This window comes from Acanthochromis polyacanthus, chromosome 1, assembly GCF_021347895.1.
Source record: "Acanthochromis polyacanthus isolate Apoly-LR-REF ecotype Palm Island chromosome 1, KAUST_Apoly_ChrSc, whole genome shotgun sequence".
NCBI lineage: Eukaryota > Metazoa > Chordata > Actinopteri > Pomacentridae > Acanthochromis > Acanthochromis polyacanthus.
The window spans coordinates 43,778,086-43,798,171 of NC_067113.1; the positions used below are offsets into that span (position 1 = coordinate 43,778,086).

The 20,086-nt window shown below is 40.7% G+C and overlaps 1 protein-coding gene across 2 annotated transcripts in view; it reads right to left on the reverse strand.

The window, feature by feature from the left end:
• Nucleotides 1-13,896, reverse strand: part of waslb (WASP like actin nucleation promoting factor b) — a 33,809-nt gene extending 19,913 nt beyond the window's left edge. For both annotated transcript variants that reach the window (XM_022215648.2, XM_022215647.2), the window contains exons 1-4: nucleotides 13,466-13,896; nucleotides 3,118-3,252; nucleotides 2,867-2,953; nucleotides 1,150-1,246 (exon numbers count right to left, since the gene is read on the reverse strand). In XM_022215648.2, coding sequence (XP_022071340.2) covers nucleotides 1,150-1,246; nucleotides 2,867-2,953; nucleotides 3,118-3,252; nucleotides 13,466-13,570 — 424 coding nt within the window. In that variant the 5' untranslated portion in view covers nucleotides 13,571-13,896. The remainder of the gene's footprint in view (nucleotides 1-1,149; nucleotides 1,247-2,866; nucleotides 2,954-3,117; nucleotides 3,253-13,465) is intronic.
• Nucleotides 13,897-20,086: the final 6,190 nt, after the last annotated feature.

Sequence of the window (20,086 nt, forward strand, 5' to 3'; positions counted from 1 at the left end):
TCGTTCTGTTTCCATAGAGGTGCAGGACTTTAAACAGAAAAAATTAGCCCACAGTGTCATTTGTGGAATTTTTTGTCTCGTTTTTGTCGTTTGTTTTTTTGTGGCATTGTAACCTTTTGTCTAATTTTTCACGTCTTTGGTTGTTTCATATCGTTTGTCTAATTTTTTGCCGTTTTATTTCTTGTTCTTATTATTTTGCATCTCATGTTTATAGTATTTTGTCTTGTTTTTGTTGTTTTATGTTGTTTTGATCATAATACTATATCAATCACTTTCAGACACCTGTGACTAAATGTTGTGTTTCTTTGTCGACACTCTGATCTGTAAGTTGTAATGTGTAAACGATAAACTGAGTCATAATGTTGCTGAAATTGAACTTATTTTCTTTAAGAAATTTGAGGTTGTCCATAATATTTTGTAAAAAGATAGTTCCTTAAATGTGACCATTTTGCACTAAAACAGGAAAAATGTGGAGTTGTGGTTATTTATCGGTTACTATGCTGTGATTTTACTGGACACCAAATCGGGCTGAACATGGTTCCTGAACTAAGATGAGCTTAACACTAACTGCTCTAACTGGAGAAAAGCACCAACAATTCAGTTTCTATCAAAGTATCTGAAAGGGTTTCTTGCAGCATCAAATTTAGGAAACCTCTGATACGCCGGCTGTAAAGATGTGTCTTTGTTTTTATGTGATCTCTATCATTAGTAAGACAGAAATCTGCTGTTGTTGATGCGTTACCGACAGCTGAAAAAAAGAAGAGGATTGTAGATGAGGAGAGGAACAGAAGATGGCACGGTGAGGTGAACAGACCCAGGCAAAAAATCCTCAACTTTCAAGAGACTCAAAATGTAGCTCTCATCATTCCAGAGCCTCCTGTACTGAAATTCTGACTTTTTTGCCCAGTTCTGTGTGTGGTTGAGTCAAAAATGACAAGTTTAGAAATTATTTTGAACTTGTGCTCCCACTGGTCAGATAATGTCAAGCCACAACCACTTACAGAGACATGATTTGGCTTGAAATAAGGTGAAAAAACATCTGATTGCTTTGATCACAAGATAAAATATTAGCTAATCTTGTCATTTTTGGAGCAAGTTAGATCATTAGTCAGGTTTGTGCGTAGGTGAGCAGTGGCGGTAAGCTGGTACCGGTTTTCCTCTGTCTTCTCCCCATCAGTTCTGCCACATTGCTTCGGAAACGTTTGGTCTCCTCCTCGCTGGCGAAGTTCAGACCCACTTGGCATGTCTGTCAACACACAAAACAACAGAAATTTGGTTTCTTTCATCACTGAATCTCCAAACTTATTTCCTCAATGAGTCTACAGTGACCACTCTCAGCGTTATCGCATCAGTCAGCGGTGACAAATACTTCATGGTCTGCTGGAGTCCCTGTACCCACCAGCGAGATGTTTGCTAAACATGGGGTCTCATCACGTGGAAATCTTTAGATATGACACAGAGCTACATTTTCTAGAGCAGAGGTGTCAAATTCATTTTAGTTCAAGGCCCCCATTCAGCACAATTTGATCTCAAGTGGGCCGGAGCAGTAAAATCACAGCAGAACAACCCATAAATAACAACAACTCCACATTTGTTTGTTTCAGGGCACAAAAGTACACTCTGAAACTATTGCTATTTAAAGAGCCATCTTTCTACACAACATCATGAACAACCCGAATTTTTTAAAGAAAATTAAGTTCAATTTCAATAACATTATGCCTCAGTTTATCATTTACGCATTATAACTTACAGATCACAGCGTGTCTAAAGGCACAAAACATTCAGTCATAGGTATCTGGAACTGAACATTGTGCTATTTTACTTTAAAATAAGACAAAAAAACAACAAAAACAAGACAAAATATTACAAAAATGACACAAATGACAAAAGCGAGAAACAAAATGACAAAAAATGCGATAAATGACACAAAGCAAAACGAAAAAGTGACAAAAATTAGACAAAACAGTTACAAAGCGACAAAAAAAATGAACAAACGAGGCAAAAAAAATGACAAAAGCGTTTGTGAGATTAATAAAGTCTATCTTATCTTATCTTAACAAAATGACCAAAAACGATACACAAAACAATGGATAAAGCAAAACACAAAATGACAAAAATGAGACAAAAAAACACAAACGAGACAAAAGGAAACAAAACGACAAAAACATAAGACAAACGATAAAAGTCTGACAAAAAAAACAAAAAACAAAAATGAGACACAAAATGACAAAACAACAATTTAATATTTTTACTTTATGATCATTGACAAAAACAACTTGTCATGGTCTAGAAATCATTTTAAATTGATAGTTTTACAGATTTACAAATTACAGTTAATGTTTTCTGTATAACTTTTACACTTTACAAAGTCGTCCCGCGGGCCGGATCGGACCCTCTGGCGGTCCGGTTTTGGCCCACATGCCACATGTTTGACACACCTGTCTAGAGCAAGAGAACAGACATGGCAGCTCCCTCTCATAAGCAAAGCTGAAAGGTGACTGATGTGGACGTGTTTTCATGCTAAATGCGATTTTCAATTGTAATTATTGATTCCTGAAAGCACCATTAAGACTTTAAAGGGCCACTATGGCTGCAGTGTTTCCTGACAGACAGAAGCTCTTTCTTTGATTGTAGGATTAGTTAATTTACTTTTGCACCAGTAACACACAGGTGGGGATAAATATTGCCAACTAACCCCTGAGGTCTAGTTTCATTGGTTGTTTTATTGGAAGAAATCAGTAACCTTTACAAAAGTTTCTGATGTCAACACTGTGATCAAATAAAACCTTCTCCAATCTCTTCAGCACCATTAAGATGAGCATCAGAAACAAACAGACAAAAGTAATAAGCAAAGAGGAAGACTCACATCTCCAGCGAATGTCATGAAGTACGGTTTGGGGAGCATTGTGCTGAAGTTGTTGTACAGTTCCTGTTCAAACATCATCTTACCGTCCTGTGGAGAAACAGAACAACATAAACCGCACAGCTTAGCACGGGATTTTTATGAATCCTAAATTATGGTAAATCATCGTTCATCTAGGAGACAGTCATGTGCCGTTTATTGTAGCGATAAACCAATAAGATGCAATCATGCAGTATTGCTTCCTGTTCACCTACCCTGATGTCGAAGACCCTGATGTAGTAGGATCGCTGGGGGTTGTCTTTGACCAGACAGGCCACACCACAGCATCTCTTGTTCCAGCTGGAGTTCCTATCTGCTGTGAACACCTGGACCACTGCTGACGACAACGTCTGGAGGGAGGCAGGAAGGGGGAGAATCAATGCAAAGCCTGTATCTCACAAGGATTTAAAGGATCCATGACACAAAGAGAAGACAATAAAACATACAATAAAGATTAAGAATATGATAAGCTTTTATCTGTGAAACCACTAAACTTGACACTTTAACTAGTCTTACTGACGGACAGCAATGCAGGCTTCTGGGTTCCTGTGAGCAAGTGGACTTTATATCCGTAAAGTCAATGTTTGAGATTCAGCAGCAGGTCAGGGTTTAGGGTGAAAGGTGTTGAAATGTAGGACTGGGCTCCTGCATTGTCCAAAACCCTACAAAAACTCTTCAGTCAGAGGGGTGATGATGTGTTGTTTCCACCTCCGTTGCCAACCAGAAGGCTGTGCAAGATGTCAACACATCCCACAGTTGAACCTCGAATATCACCCAGCTTTCTGCCATCAGTATGTGAGTGGCAAATTGTATCCTCATCGTGCACCTAACAACCTTCCTGCCGTGACACACAGCAGCTGCAGTAACATGCCACGAGCTTTCCAGTGGCTACCACAGAGATATGCAAAGGATAAGGACAAAGCTGAGATCAGTTACATCACAGCTTTGCAACAGTATGTCAACAAAGAGCATAAAACCAGATGTTTTAGAACAAGAATGACTAAGTCAGTGGCTTTCTTGATTTGAATCCCAAAGAAAATCTGCAGAATAAGTTAGAAATCGGTATTCACATATGTTCACCAACTGAGAGTCTGTCTTTTTCATTACGTAGGGCTGAAGTCACAAGAAAGAATCTGTTTTAAAACGATCTGAGACAGGCTTAGGCGCGAACACCGACTGTTTATGCAGAATTCTGATTATCCATAGCACATAAATTCAAAATATAGCAGATTTCTAGCTTTTTGAAACATTTGTCTTTGCTAAATAAAAACACAAATCTGATGTGCGTTATTAAAACAGACCCACAGACTCAGTGACAGCAGCTCTGCAGAGGTCAAGTCATTTGCCCTGCAGTCCCTCAATGCCAAACGCGCAACAAGCAGCCAGTCATACGCAGCACGACTGAATACGAGTCTAAACTGATTATATTTGCATGCTGTTTTAATGCAGGTACACAGAATCTGACTGAAGAGGCCTGTCTGACCTCGCAAATGAAGCAAAGCACTGACAATGGAGGCGAAAATTGCAATGATTTCAGCATCTCCTGAAGCCAAAAATCCCCCAAGGACTCGGGCTATATTAAGGTTTAGCCCACACATGCGTTCCTTAATGACAACACGAGACATCCCAGCACTCTTACTTAAACGATATTTGCCACGCTGCCTACCGGAGCGCACACAAAGCGACTCAAAGACAAAAACACAAACAGAGAGACGGAAATTAAACCATGTCTTGAGCTACTGTCATGACTTTTAATCACACTGCTAGTGAAATACATCTATACGGCTGTTTTCTTGCTCACGTAGCAGTGAGGTTAAAGGCACAGGAAGACAACATCTGTCAGTTCCAGGTACACACACGCTAAGAACACACCTGCATCACACACACACAGTCATGATCATAGGATGATGTTAGACTCCTGCAGTTTTTACAGGTAACTGCAGGGTTTTCTCACACCGAGGGGTCCAAGTCATTAACATACACGTGAAAGCAGCAGCATGATGAAGGGAAATGCCTGCTGGTGCTTTTTGGGCACCTTTTAACTCCTTAGTTCTAGGAATTACTGTGTACTTTGTTCTTTGTAGTTTAGTGCGAATGTGTACATTTCAGGGAATATAAAGAGGAAGAATAAAAAGTCAACCACCTCATGAGTTCCAGGGTAGTGTTCTGGTTATTTGTCAGGCTTTCACACTTCTTTTTTTTGTTTTTAGAAATGCATCAGACATCAGCTACAGCCCAGAATCAATAACATCAGGAGACATTCTTGTCCCCAGTCCTAATATTGATACTAGCAACAAACAGGGCTGGCTTCAAGTAAGAATAAATACTACACAGAACTTCTCGAGTCTCAGGGGTTGTGTGCTCATTAAAGTTAAAGGCAACATGAGAATTCCTGGAACATCTGAACATGATGCTTCAGAAATGTCTTGGTGAAGGATGTGGGACCAAAGAACCACAACTGAAAATATAATCCTGTGCTCACAAGTAAAGGTAATCCCTTCTGTCTGCCTGGGGAAGTTTTAGTTTTTCTGCATCTTCTTTTGGGTGATTAAGACTAAATTATGTTAGCCATGCTGTCTTTAAAACATGAAGGGGAAGAGAGAAAACTATATTAAAAAAGAGGTACACACACATTGCATATGTATATCTTTTATGGACTTGCTTTTACGTTAAGTTATTTTTTAGATATTCTTAGTTTTACTGTCCTATTTTGTTTTATGTCCTGATTATTTTATATGTTTCCCCTCATTTTATTTTAAGCTGCCTGGTTCTTTGGTGTGATGTCTTCTCTCCATTTTTTTTACTTCTCTGACTTCTTGATTTTCAATTTCTAACTTCTACCCTCAATCTTATTCTTTAATTTTTAAAACTGCCTAGCTCCTTTGTTTGATATGATCACTAACCTAGCTAATTATTCATTTAATTTATTAGCATATAAATAAAGTTATTATTATGTTGCATCAAGTCTTCACAGGTTAAGAAGAAGGCTATGATTTATTCTGATCTGACAGAACTGATAATCATTGGTCAACTGTCCAAAATTCAAAACACAAGCATGAATTCTTCACTGAATGGATCACACGGAACTAGTGCAATAAGAGGTCAGAGGAGAGGCTAGCAGCTAACGTAGCCACACTATGTGACTAATATTAAATGGTGCACAACGCAGCCTTAAATGAGAAAACAGAAAAAAACACATTAAAATATGTCCTCAGAGAGGCAATTTGTCCTTCAGCACTGCTTGTGCAAGATATTTTTATTCAAACTTACATAAAAAATGATTTCCTTGGCAGCAATGCAGCTCTTGATTGCTTGGATATAGATCAGAAATACCCACGACCAGAAGAATAAAATAAATTCCGCTTCACGATACTGGAACGGTATCTGGGCTCTGAGGCCCTACGGTTTCATCTGCCCGTGGAGTTCTGATTCTTCCTGACAGGGCCAAAGGCTGCAGGAAGTGGAGCTGTGTCTGTGGCGTCATCAAAGGCCGACAACAAACGCTCACACACTACCTCTCTCTTGTGTACTTTTTCCAAAACATGCACAGTTCCTACATTTGTCCTGACCTGAGATATCATGACGATGATGCAATCAGCTGTCTGGCTCAAAGTCTGCATAGTCAGAAGAACATTTCAGATTTTCCTCTCGCAGAGTACCAAGAGACGCTCATGCATTCAAAGTACACTTGAGCAGGAGACCGCAAAATGAAACATTTCCATGTGCAGTAATCTCACACTGCAACATTTAGAGGGCATGTTTTCCAATTTCCCTTAAAGTAACTGGTGCCAGGTATAATACACTGGTTTTGAAGGCAGAAAAATCACAAATATGATCCTAACTAAGCGAGAAAAGCAGAGAGAATAAACAGGAAAGATGCAGAGATGCAGCGGTGAGCAAAGTGAAAAAGAATACATTTGTTTTATAATGAAGAAACCTTCAACTCACCCTGTGTTTATTATATATTAAACACTTTTACCTAAAGAGTGCTAGGTGTCTGAAGTCATATTTTAGTAAGTTAAGTTGGGATCATCTCTTAAAAGAGGACATAAATACTTAGATGTGAGTATCTCAAATACTCCTGCAACTGCTTCTTCAACTGTGATGAAAATGCTTCTGGAATGACGATGGTTGCAATTTCTATTTTCCTTTCATGTGAAATGTTTTTGAAGCCGAGCTGACATCTCTTTAAAGCGCACCGAGTCCTAAGAAGTAGGGATGGGAATTTCGACTAATTTCCGAACCGACTAGTCGCTAATTTTATTGGCGACTAGTCGGTTCGGAAAACTTGCAATTTAACCCTTTAAGCCCCAAAATCGCAATATTGTGACAAGCAACATTGCTGAACATAACAAGCCATAGCTTCAAATATACTGCCTCGTGTGTCTCATGTACTGTACACCAGGAGATGGCAGACATCTGGAACTTCAATCTGAGCATCAGTTGTAGGGGTGTTTTCATTCAAAGTTTTGGAGTTTACAGAGTTTGAAAACCGAGGAGATGAGACTCGCCGTCGGAGCGGCTCCAACCTGTCCTCCAATTCATACGACCGCATCGGTCGTTTGCACCGTGCACCGACCGCATCGGTCGTTTGCACCGTGCACCGGAATACGACCTATGCGGTCGTATGAACGTTTGCGCCCCTACGGGGAAAACGAACGCATTACGGGATTTAATTCGCGAAACGGCTTTTCCGTCGCAAAACGGCTTTTTTCTCACTTTCCCAACACGTTTTTAGGGTTATGGTTAAGGTTAGGGTTAGGGATAGGGACAGGGATAGTGTTAGATAAAAGTTTGTTCATGATGACGTTTCACCTGCGACTCCAGAGTGTCGATATTTACTCAACCGCCAGAGGTCGCATAGTCAAAACGTAACACTGGGTCGTAATACGGGCGTGTACAGACGACCTATGTGGTCGTTTTTGGTTTGAGGACAGGCTCAGCGTATCAGAGCGCAAGACGGCACATTTTAGAGTGAGAAAACTCACCGTACCGAGAGGTCTGCTCAACACTGACAAAGTACTTTGTCAAGTAATGGCTTACTCATATTCTGAAGAGGAATATTCACCCTCTGATGAAGATGTTCAGTCGTCCACTGAGACAGAAAGTGCCGCTGCGTCTGTGCGTAACGGCAGCGGGTCGGTGTGCCATGACAGTCTACGAGCAGCACATACTGGAGCCGATGCTTTGCTTCGGGGTGGCAGGAAGGGACGTGGTGGGTGTAGCTGGAGTGGTCAAAACACCGCTAATAATGAGGGGGATAGCGGGGGTTGAAAAAAGAGACAAGCATATGCTATTGGCAGGATCAACCAGGTAGCCCAGACGGGACGAGCGTGCGGCGCACGGCCGAGCGTAGAGCTGCATGGCGGCGCCCGGTCGGGGTGGGGGGGCACACTAGCGTTTAACCGACTAGTAAAATACTAACCGTTTAATAAATGAGTCGGCGGTTAAACAATTAAACGACTAGTCCGCACATCCCTACTAAGAAGGTGGAGTTTTTCTTCTAACAAAGAAGCGGGACATTAAGATGCTACTCAGCTGTTTCATTTTTGCTGCTACAAAATCAAATTATCGCTGACAGTCTTGGCAGCGAGGCAAAGGAGGAAAAAATGAGGAATTTTGATTGAAGAAAGGAGGTGATTCAGTACAATAAGAAAAAAGTGCAGGAAGAGATGCAAAACAGGCTTGAAGAAGAAATGTGAACGACAGAAGAGGAAAACAGAAGGCATTAAAGAGGTGAGAAGGAATGAGAGGAAATGAGAAAGGGGGATAAGTGGAGGAAAAGAGGAGTAGTGTTCCGCTTCTCCAGCACAAATCACCAGAGGAGGCCGACCACGGGACTTCCTGTAGGACAGGACTGCTGATCAGGCAGTCTGTGCACACACACAGACACAGTGTGAACTGGACCCCTTCCACCTTTTGCCAAGTCAGACAGTGTTGCCGATGGTGGAAAACAGCACAAGGAATACCAATGAGTAAAACCAATGAGTAAGAACACTGTTTACATACCTGTATGTGCCTCATTTTCTCTATGAATTCCAAAAGCAGTGAGATTTTGGCATGCAAGTATCCTAAATTATTACTAAAAAACATGTATGATATCCACTGTTTCTCCTGCAAAATGAAGCTAATACCAGCCAGCCACTATATTTCTAAGTAGGTTTTCACATACGAGTAGTTAGACAAGCAGAGAATTTGCAAAAAGTTGCATGTTCGTGTAATGCATCAAGTTACGTTCAATCAAATGTTGATGTAATCTGTTAGAGTTCATATTTATTATTATAGTAAAGCTTTTTGTTACTTCTATCCCACTATTGTTTTTTACCTAGTACAGTAATTTTTATGCACATACTTTAAACATGTACAGGGGGTCCTCGACTTACATCAGAGTTCCGTTCCTACAGATTGATGTAAGTCGATTTTCGACTTACATCAAGTGGGAACTCTGGTGAAAATGTAAACAAAGCCATTATGTGCATCAAGATATCAATCAGTTCTTCATTAAATTCATGAATACCAATGACTTCATGCATGTATGAGTCATTTTACAAGAAGATAACAGAATATGTTACACTGTTTCTACAATTTGATCTAGTAATGCCGATGTTCGTCTGTTTGTCTGCTCCGAGTGTTTTATTAAATCTTGTTTCCCTTCCATGGTGTGTTGCCCCTAGGGCAGAATTATCAATGTACTTGTATTTTGAAAAAAGCCTATATTCCAAAGTTGACAGATGTCACTTCCTGTCCACTATTTTGATGTGTAGCTTTACACAGATACATGCTTTTCTGGATGCACAGCTGTCCACTTTGTAAACGCCATAGAGGCAATGTCGTAAGTAATTAACTTCATTTTTTGACTTACTGGTTAAGTTACAAGGATTTATTTACATGTATTCATGTGGCTTTATTCTGTTTTTGTTGCAGTTTTCACTCTGTAATGTGTATCAAGAGCCACAGCAAAGAAGTCAAATTTGCTACAACTCATGATTAATTTTGCAACCATGAGTTTAACTAGTTGGTTAGCTGCAGCTTTTACATTGCAGTGAAGACAGCACACATGGAGATGGCTTTACTTTTCTTCGACACATCAAAAGAGTGACTTAACTTGGGAGTCATAATCAGCGCTCGATTTAGACGGTCGCCAGGTTGCCATTTGCGACGTTTTTAGTTGCAAATGGCAACCTGGCGACTGTCGAAATCGAGTGCTCGATCGAGCTGAACCACCTATCATGTTTTCTTCACGGAGGCAGCGACTATGTATGATGTCATCAACCTGCCATGATTCCCGGCGCTCGCAGCGACCTGGCGACTGTCTAAATCGAGCGCTGGTCATAATGAAGGGCAAAAAGCTAGCTAATGTAGCACAATCCAAGGTGGTGTACAACTGGTGAATGTAAACAAAGCCGTCTTATAGCACTGCGTGATGACGTATTAATCCGCTCTGCTCGTCCCACCAAACCACTTCCAACGTAACGAAGAAACGCTGTAGGTTAAGGATGTGGTAAACTGAGGAGCCCCTGTATTACATTTTTACCTATCGTATGCAAGCTCACTGTAAGTTATGTGTGGCATGTGTCATATGTGAATTGCTGCTGTGACACTGCAATTTCCCTTAGTCGATCAATTAAATTATCTATCTATCAGGACAGTCAACAGCAAGGGTCAACAAATGTATTCACAGCATTTTAAAAAACAGGCTGCACAGACAATCTTATTCTGTTATTAGGGCAACATCTCCAGTGCAACTCCTGAAGCAATGCTGTCCAAAGAAGCTGCCCAAGCCTTGCCCTGAAAATAAAGGCAGACAAGATGCTTTCAAAGAACTAACTACAGTGCAATGAAGTAAAATAAAGGTGACTCTGTGATTCTTGCATTTTCTGCATAATAAGTACGTTACATAACCTGCAATCACTCAGTCAGCCACTGCATCACTGGTAGGCATTCTAATTAGATTGGTCAGGGAGTTACACAATGTCTGTCTCTTCCAGTCTCCCCCAGTCTATCACACACTCACACATTGTGTTTCTCTGCATGAAAAGACGTGGACAAACACACAAGAGCGTAGGACTGCGAGGAATGTTCCTGATTCCACATCTCTTGTCACATGCTGCGTGATACCAATGCGAGAATGCCAGAGGAGCTCCGTCACCGGATTTTAAACAGGTTACATAGCTGCGAGGACACACCTTAGAAACCTGTGTGTTCACGTACAAGGAGGAGGCGGGACGTCCCACCACGTGAACTCGCCCAGGCTGTGTCATGGGACAGGAAGTGTGGCCTTTTCCAAGCAAACGTGCACACACAGGCACCTTGAACGCCAAGAGCCAGGGCCGGTCCACTGCAGCGAGTCGAGCTCCGTGGGCACAACGAGGAAGAGACATTTCTCTGTCGCTCGGGCAAAACCACCTTTACTTCACACAATTACAGGAAACAATGATTGCTATGGGGAAGTAGCATGAAAACGGGCAACCAGAACATCACTATGAAAGTGCAGTGTTGTACCATCATGTCATCTTTCAGTAGGAGTAGAGTGAATCTTACAACGAAATCAGAGCAAACTTATATGGCTCTGAAACCTCAATTTTACAACCAGTCTTATCTGCAAATGCAATCAACACCAGGTGACATTGTGGCATTCTTTCCTGCTGATATCACTGGGTGGCTTTAGGGCAGAGCTGCTCTACCACAATGGCGACAGGAATTAAACAATTTACAAAATCATACAAGAAAAAAGTCACAATCTCCCACCCTGCGTCTCATCTTCTGCTGAGCTGCAACACACTTGTTGAGGAAATAAAGTGGTTGGAGCACCCTCATCCCAACCTTACAGCCAAAGACTTGCAAGTGCATTACTGCCTTCAAGGTAGGTGGTGGTGATGACATTTATGGGCACCAGCAATGCAAAGGGTCGCGATCGCTCACAACACTCCAGAGGCAATGTACGAGCGTTGCCGCATTAAGTCAATAAACCGTTTACTTTTCAGCCAAAGGCTTGTTTCACTTGATAAAGGGATTAAAATATGGGTGTGTAACTACGGAACATGAACTAAATGTCGGTACAGTACAAATTTAATACAGTCTGGTAGGCCAACGTGTACTGATCTGAGCTCAGTACTGTTAGTTTCAACTTGTGCTGAACAATTAATTCATTATAATGCAATTAGCAAGCTGCAAAGGCTGTAATTTAGGGCATATTTAAACTGTTCTCATTGGTTTTAGTGTGACAGTCATTTTGTTGATGATATGTGAGCTGCACAAACTATAAGTGCAACATGAAGTAAGGCTTTTTCTGTTGCTTGATGCAGCAGTGAAACATGATTTAGTAGTTTTGAAAGACACTTATATACAAACTACAATGACTGACGACATGCAGGCTTCACATGTAGGCAAGAAAATGAAGAAGAAGCTGGAGACAAACTTGAAAATGAAGATTTGGTTGCAAAAAGAATCCCAATGGAAATATTTTGGCCACAGAAATGATGATGATGGTTGATGTTGACCAAAAACAGGTTCTATGCCGGCAGTGTCTTGCAATTGTTGCCACTACACAAGGTCACACAACTATTATATATTGGTTTTACCATTTAAACCGGCATCACAGGGTCATGCAGGTCATCTGGTGGAAATTCTTGTATTGTAGATAATGTCGTGCAGCCCTAATATCCGTTGTGATAATTATATGGCATACCAAACTGCAAAATCTGTCATATTGAATGAGAAAAAGCATGCTTTTCCACAAATCATTTAAGAGAACAGTTATTCTGATGTGCCAGTCTGAGAATAAAAGGGTTGAAAGTCTGTTCTGTCACATTATATGGTCCAGAAATCAAACATGCAGGATTGAAGGTAATATGAGACTAAGCTCCAGCTGCAGATTTGTTCCTCAACATGCCACAATAATCTGCTGGGTGGGGGGCTACAACCGAAACTCCGTGCATAAGGAGAGCATAAATATGAGTCAGCGGAATGTTAAACGTCTTACGTAATGTCAGATTATCTCATGATATTGAATCGTGACATTGCACTGGTGATTTTGACTGCAGTCGCTCCGGTACAGGAGGCTACTCCCACCGCTGTCTGGCCAGGTTTAGTGACTGGCAGGACTTTCAGCCAAGTCTGCTCGGCATATTCTTGTCAGTGGACCCACTTCCCGAAAACAAACCAAGGTTCAGCTAGGTTATGTAATGCCAATGCAAGAAGAAGGGGGGGAAAAATCACTCCTTTGCCCTGCTTTTCCTGCTGATGGATTTAGCAGCTCTGAACTCTGCCAGCGTCAGGCTCGCTGCTGTTAGTCTGGAGGATTTCAGGTGTGTCAAGCTGTTAAATTAAGCTCAGGCCTCGGGCTGGAGCGAAACTTGCCCAAATGCCCGTTTAACACCCTCACCTCGGCTGTCAAAACAAACCTTTAAGTTACAAGTGCTTCCCAAATCACAAAAAATGCAAGGCCACAGACAAAACCGTTACACCTCTTGGCTAGCTTAATGCGCTTGACAAGCAAGTTAGCCGCATTAGCTTACTTCTTAGCCAGCTATCACACAACAATTTATTGGGGAGAAAACTTACGATGCATTTCCTGCCAAGGTGGTTGAAAAGGGCTTCATTTTCCTGCGGTGTCAGTAGCATGGAACCGACGTTAGCCTGCCGCCGCTGTGGCGGGTGTCCGCTCATTATTGGTGGTCAGTTTATAAAGTATGCACCGACTCTAACTCGCTACGTGAGATCCAAAAAGATACATAAACAATCCCTCGGTCATCCGTAGCCTGCCTCCGACCCCGTACACCGGCCGCTTTTATCCCGGGGGGCTCCGCGACGCTGGGCTGCCGTGGAAATGTTCGCCGTTTAGGAATGCAGTGCGATGTCCCGCTCCTCCTCGAAATAAGGTCAAAATTAGAGCAGCTGAGCAAAGACGGAAAACGGTGAAAACTTTCCTGGGAAGTCCGGCCGCCAGAGAGCCCAGAGCCAGTTCCATCCAACATGGCAGAGTGGAGACGAGTCCACTATCCGGGAATGGGGTCGCAGATTTCTCAACGGTGTCCCACATAATCACCGGGGGAAAAAACTACCTTACCAAGAAGCAATAAATAAATATTCTTTTATTCTTATTAAGTACACATGATGTAGTTGAATTGTATCTAGTAATTTCTGCTGAATAAAATCACAACTCCCAACATGCTCCCCTTGAACATGGTTTCGTCCTGTCCGCCCGTGGCTTTTATGACAGGAATGTGTGCGAGTGCAGAATGGGAGGAGATAAGGAATAAGGTAGAGGAGATACTGTTCTATTGCTCCTTCTGAGAGGAATTATTGAGCTGAAAGTTAATGCAAAGGTTAGCCTGGACGTTAAATTAACACTAGCAAAGGAATAATTATAATTCCCCTGTCATGATAATGTTTTTAAAAGCCTCAAATTAGAGATATGAGGGTTTTCTTAGGTGATAAACATCCACTGCATGGGAAATGCTGACCCTTTTGAACTAAAATGCAAAATCTTTTCAATGCAATAAACTATAAATAGCTTATAAATAATATTAAGACTGCTCCAGTTACTATACATAGCCCCAGGGGTAACAGGGGCAAGTCAAACATGTGCTTCAAAGTGTATATTTCTGTGTGTCCTCTTTCCAGAATCCTTGACAACTGACTCAGATGACAAAATACATTACCCCGATGGTACTCAATGCACACCTCAGTCTTTAATTATCCCCTAAAAACCACACATTTTCACATTAAACATCTTATTCTTTACAATGAAACCGTTTAAACAGACATTTATGGGCTACAATCAGTAGCTTCGAACAAGGGCAGCCTGCATGTCTTGTGCATATTTTAATAATGCACCTAAGGGTATTTGTAGCTCTCTGCAACATGCTCAGTCAGGCTCATAAACAGGTGTTGTGTGCAGGATTGCAGCCTATGTGAACTGATACAAAGGAAAAGACTTTCTCTGTGCAATTGTGTTTATTTGTGCTGCTTGTATAAACAGAATATACTTTTTGAGATAGATTCTTCACCATCCTTTAAATGATGCAGCTTTACATCACATATCAAAGTAGATTTGACTAAACGTATTCTGATTTGCATTCTGATTCGCATGCATGCATGACTTGAAATTAGCTCCTCCATAATCTTCATGACCCAGATTTAAAGTCTGGTAATTTCATTTTTGGCACAAACTCACGCTAGCATCATAGTTGAATTAGCATTTAAACTTAAACATTTTGTCATTCTCTAACATTACATTCAGTTAAATTGTCGTAGATACCTTCAAATGCTGAATAACATCAACACATTTTGATGTAAAATGTGAGCTTTTGTTAAACAATTCAAGAAACTTCATTAAAATTGTATCCAAGTCACTGCTACTCCTGTCATGATTATCAAACATGCACTGGCCCAAAAAACAGATATTATGTGTTTGTATAGTTCTGGATCCACTTGTTTTCATGTCCATAAATGCATGTGATTGTGACTGTGTGCAGTCGGAAACTCAGGTCATTCAAGCCATTTATCCTCTCTGGCTGGATCAGTGTGTGATAATGTTCCTGTTGAGATAACACCAATGTCACTTCTAGCACCTGAAGCGACTGACACTGAACATTAAGCAGACGCAGCCAAAATAGTCTGTCTTCTTTTTGCAATTCAGTCGATTCTGTTAGGATTTAATGGATGGATACTGCAATATGTAGGAACAGGATGTGCATTTTCTTTTGCTTTATATATTGTTTTGCATCATATTGTTGACCTCAACGCAGAGACTAAGCCCTGAATTTCTCATATTTGAAAGTGAGAAATGTGTCTTTGCTCCATGACGTCACTTTGTAAACAGAGCTGAGGTGATAGCGTTCTTATACAGGGTTGGCTCCTTCACTCTTACAATTGATTGTGCAGTTATGTAATGCACCACTATGTGTACTCGTCCTCACTGATTAATCTCTCTCTGTTCTTGGTTAACTCTAATCCTGATCTGGGATTTCAGTTGGTTCTCCAAACCTCAACTTGAGCATACACCCTACATGTCAGTTTTCATGCTTGCTTCAACTCCCTGCTCCTCACTGGAGCCCTGTGAAACCTGAAAAACTCGATCGACAGGCAGGAAAACACCTGAGGAAACTCTGCTCCACCTAAAAGACTGTTACATGTGATTCAGCCTGAACACTTGTGTTTAGGGAAATAAAAAAAGGCATTTTTAAGAAAGGATTAAGAAACATAAGGGAGGGAAAGAAAGAAACAGATGGAGAAAGATCAGGAAATAACAGTGAGATTGAGTGAGATAAAGAATATAGAAAAATGTAGGCAGCAAAAAGGAGCAATTAAACCTGAGAGTGAGCTCATTTACTGATCTGATTCCAGGAAGCTGTCTGCTGTTTCAAGATTATGTTGATAACGTGAGCTGGTTTTGAATTACCGGGATACAAACCCTGAAAGTCAATAACACTCAGTCTTCCTTATTTTGTATTTTTTTGGTTCCTTGTCAGAACTTGTGCTTCAGTCGAGCGTATGAAACCCAAATTTCCCAAAGGCTGTCACAATATGAGTGAATAATTATGCAATTAGGGTAAGAAATGCGGTAATACACCGACAAGTCAGAGAATTTCAGTGATACTGACAGCTAATACTGATTGGTATGCACTTACTCACAAAATAGCTCACCTGAGAACAGATACTGTCGCTCCCAAGTGACATTTCTGAGCAATGCTGACAAGAATACACAAGGTGTGAACACGAGCAGGGGAGTATTTTCAATGTAAATGCGAGTTTAAGTTTAAATGCATGTGTGTAGTGTTCCACATGTGCATATGCATGAATGTGTATTGAAAAAAGGGAAAACTCTACACTACCTCACTGTAGTTTAATGCTAATGCTGTGTGTGTTTTGGGGGTTATTCGTTACCTTCTGGTACGACCCTTGGAAACATTACATTTGACCCAGTTTCAGCAACAAAAGAGAATCGAGGTTACGAGAAAACGAGGGAAGAGGACAACATGAATATTGTATTTTGGATTTGTGGAGGAAGACATTCCCTACAGGCCTCTTTATGAATATTTAATAAAGTCGGCCTTTTCTGCATCTCCTCAGAATGTTCGACAACGTGGATTTTTTTGGAAATGTCACGTCCGGGTCAGCTAAGATAAACTATATCCAAGATGTGCATTTGTGATTAAAGATTAGATGATTACAGAAATTTGCATGCGTGCACACATATGTACATTCATACTGATTCCCAGAGAAAAGCCAGTGAAGGTTAGATAATTTCTTTTATTGTTATTATACACAGAGAAAGTGGCAACAACACTGACTGACAGAGCTTTTCATATCCATAGTCTCATGCTATCTTATTCATCATATAAAGACATTCCTTTTTATTATGAATTCCACTTCAAACCTCTAAAAACATACTTAAACTGAAAATTAAATAATCACACTTTGGTTAAACTCTTCGTGGATGCCAGTTGTTTAAATCTGCCTCAGGCACTCATCTAGCTTGTTTTGATTTACTGCTAGGTCTTGTGGCCAAAATGCCAGAAAACTGTGAAACTGTTTATCATTTTCCAGAGTCCAAGGTTACATTATCAAATGTGTATGGTATTATTACCTTCAAATCGCCAATTTTTCTTTATAAACAGATGAACAATATTAACTAAATTGCTGTCAGTAGTTAGCTGACAAACTGCTGCACACAGTTTGACATAGTAGTAAACACTGGTTTGCTTGAAATAGTAAATATCAAAAAAGCTGAGAACCATAAGACCAACAACTACATCATATGTTAAATATGTTTTGCATGGAGTTTTCGTGTTCTCCCTGTACATGTGTGGGTTTTCTCCGTGTACTCCGGCTTCCTCCCACAGTCTAAAAACATGCTGAGATTAATTGGTAACTCTAAATTGTCCGTAGATGTGAATGTGAGCGTGATTGTTTGTGTCCATATGTAACCCTGTGACAGACTGGCGACCCGTCCAGAGTACCCACTGCATTCACCCTAAGTCAGCTGGGATAGGCTCCAGCTCCCAGCAACCCTAATTAGGATTAAGTGTTGTATAGACAATGGATGAATATTGTAATGTTTTTCACTACTGGTTTGCTCCTCATTAGGAAAATTCCCACACATCCGTTGACACCACGACAGAGATGACATGAACCACTTGTGTAGCTACACCACAAGATGGCGACATTGCACTGAATATTACATTTATTACTGTACATATGCCTGAGCACAGCCCATATTCTGTTATTCTGAATATGTTGCATACATAAACTGTAACTCCAGCAGCAGAGTGAAGACGGAGGTGAAAGGTGACGCACAAATTTTTTTCCGCTTCAACAACAGAATTTTCAGTGTTGCAGTGTCATTGTTTGGAGAGAAAACAATGCAGTTCGAGCAGCTGTTCAAGTCTTTATTAGACGGGTCATTCCGTGTGGTTTCACCAGATGGTGGTTGCCACACCATTTTCAAATTAGTCCTAAATTTGTATGCCATTAGATAGTCACAAAAGTACTTTCTATGCAAAATTTTAGGCCTGTAGCTCAAATAGTTTCTGAGTTGTGGGGGTCTGAAATTTTTAGAATTTGGGCTATAAATAGCCAAGAAAAGCCTCGCCGGGTTTTTTTTGCATCTTTAAGTGGTTATTTCTCAGCCTCTAGACATACCAGAGAGCTGTGAGTTGGTAAACAAGGCCTCTGCATGTAGCTAGTGCCCCACAAACATCCCCAGGTGTTTCCCTACACTCTGCAGGCCATGGGGGCTTGCTACAAATGCTAAAAATTAAGAAAAACCTACTCGCGAGTGGGGTTTGGGACCTTAAAAGTATTAGAAATACTGCACAGAAGTGTTCTAACACTTCTGGGTTCCATTCTACACAAACTTGTGTGATAACTTAGCAAACTGGAGCTTTCTCGGTACCTCAGTTTGGAAAATATGAGCTCCCAAAGTTGGACGAGATTTTAAATTGGCTATTTTTGGTGGCAAAAATCTCAGTGTGGGACAGGTACCAGAGACCCCAAATTTTTCTACATGACAGTTCTATCTGTCTTCTATCACTGTACTAAAAAGCAGCAGGGTTATATTTGTAGTTACTGAGATATTCTTACTCAAAATGGCATGGGTAATGTCAAAATCGTTTTTTGCTTTTCAGTACTTTAAATTGGGATACATGTACTAACTTGAATTCAGGGAGCTCTGTAGTAGTTCATGGTTGATTAATTTAAAAATAACAACAATAATGTTGAATTTTACAGTATCAGTGCACACTGCTACTGTCAGATGTGTGAAAAGGCTTACACCTGCCTCAACCACCTGAAGAGACATTTAAAAACGCACAGCATGGTCCAAACCGAGACTCTCTGATTCCACAGTGTACCATGTGACATTTTTGACATGAATATTGTATTTGTACTGACTGTGGTTTGTGTTATCGGTTTCACACTCGCCATCTCTTGTAAATCACAAAATTCATTAAAAGAGATCCACTTAGTGCAGTTACAGTCCTAAGGACGGATGGACGGACTGCTGGTTCAAACAAGGTCTTTAGCCTGCTCCAGGTCGGTCTTCAGCTCCTGCTCTGATTGGCTGGGAGGTCTGTAGGGTGGGGGCTGTCTGAGGGGCTGTCTTTTTCTTTTTTTTTTTTTAAATAAAATGGGTCTCCCAAGGAATAAAATCTGTGCAATACAGATAATAATTTGTGTAATCTTAATACTTATGTCAGCATTTCCATTTGTGAAAGAATCTATGCATTACCATTGGTGTGTGCAATAATGTTTTTTCTATAATCAGTACTTTTGTATATCTTGTATTATTTTGATCATTTTTAAATTTTTGAACTACTTTTTCAAAATGTTGGCACTATGTTTGCTGCTGGAACAATTCAAATGTCCCCCCTGCTGGATTAACAAAAATGTCTCATCTTATCTTCTGAGACATTTATTCCAAATATTTCCTCTGAGTCTTGAGAGTCTAAGTGAGTCAGCAAGCATTTACAAAAATATGAGCCTTCCGTGCAGGGCCGGCCCTAGGACTTTGGTGGCCCTAAGCAAGATTTTTTTTGTGGTCACACAAACTTACACGGTTTGTTTGGAAAGAACTGTGTAAAGTTTTTTGCTTCTTGCTAGCTCTGGCTGGTTTGCTAAACATTACTCCAGACGCACGTTCAGCACTGCTCAGCACAGCAGCACGTCTCCTGTGGAACA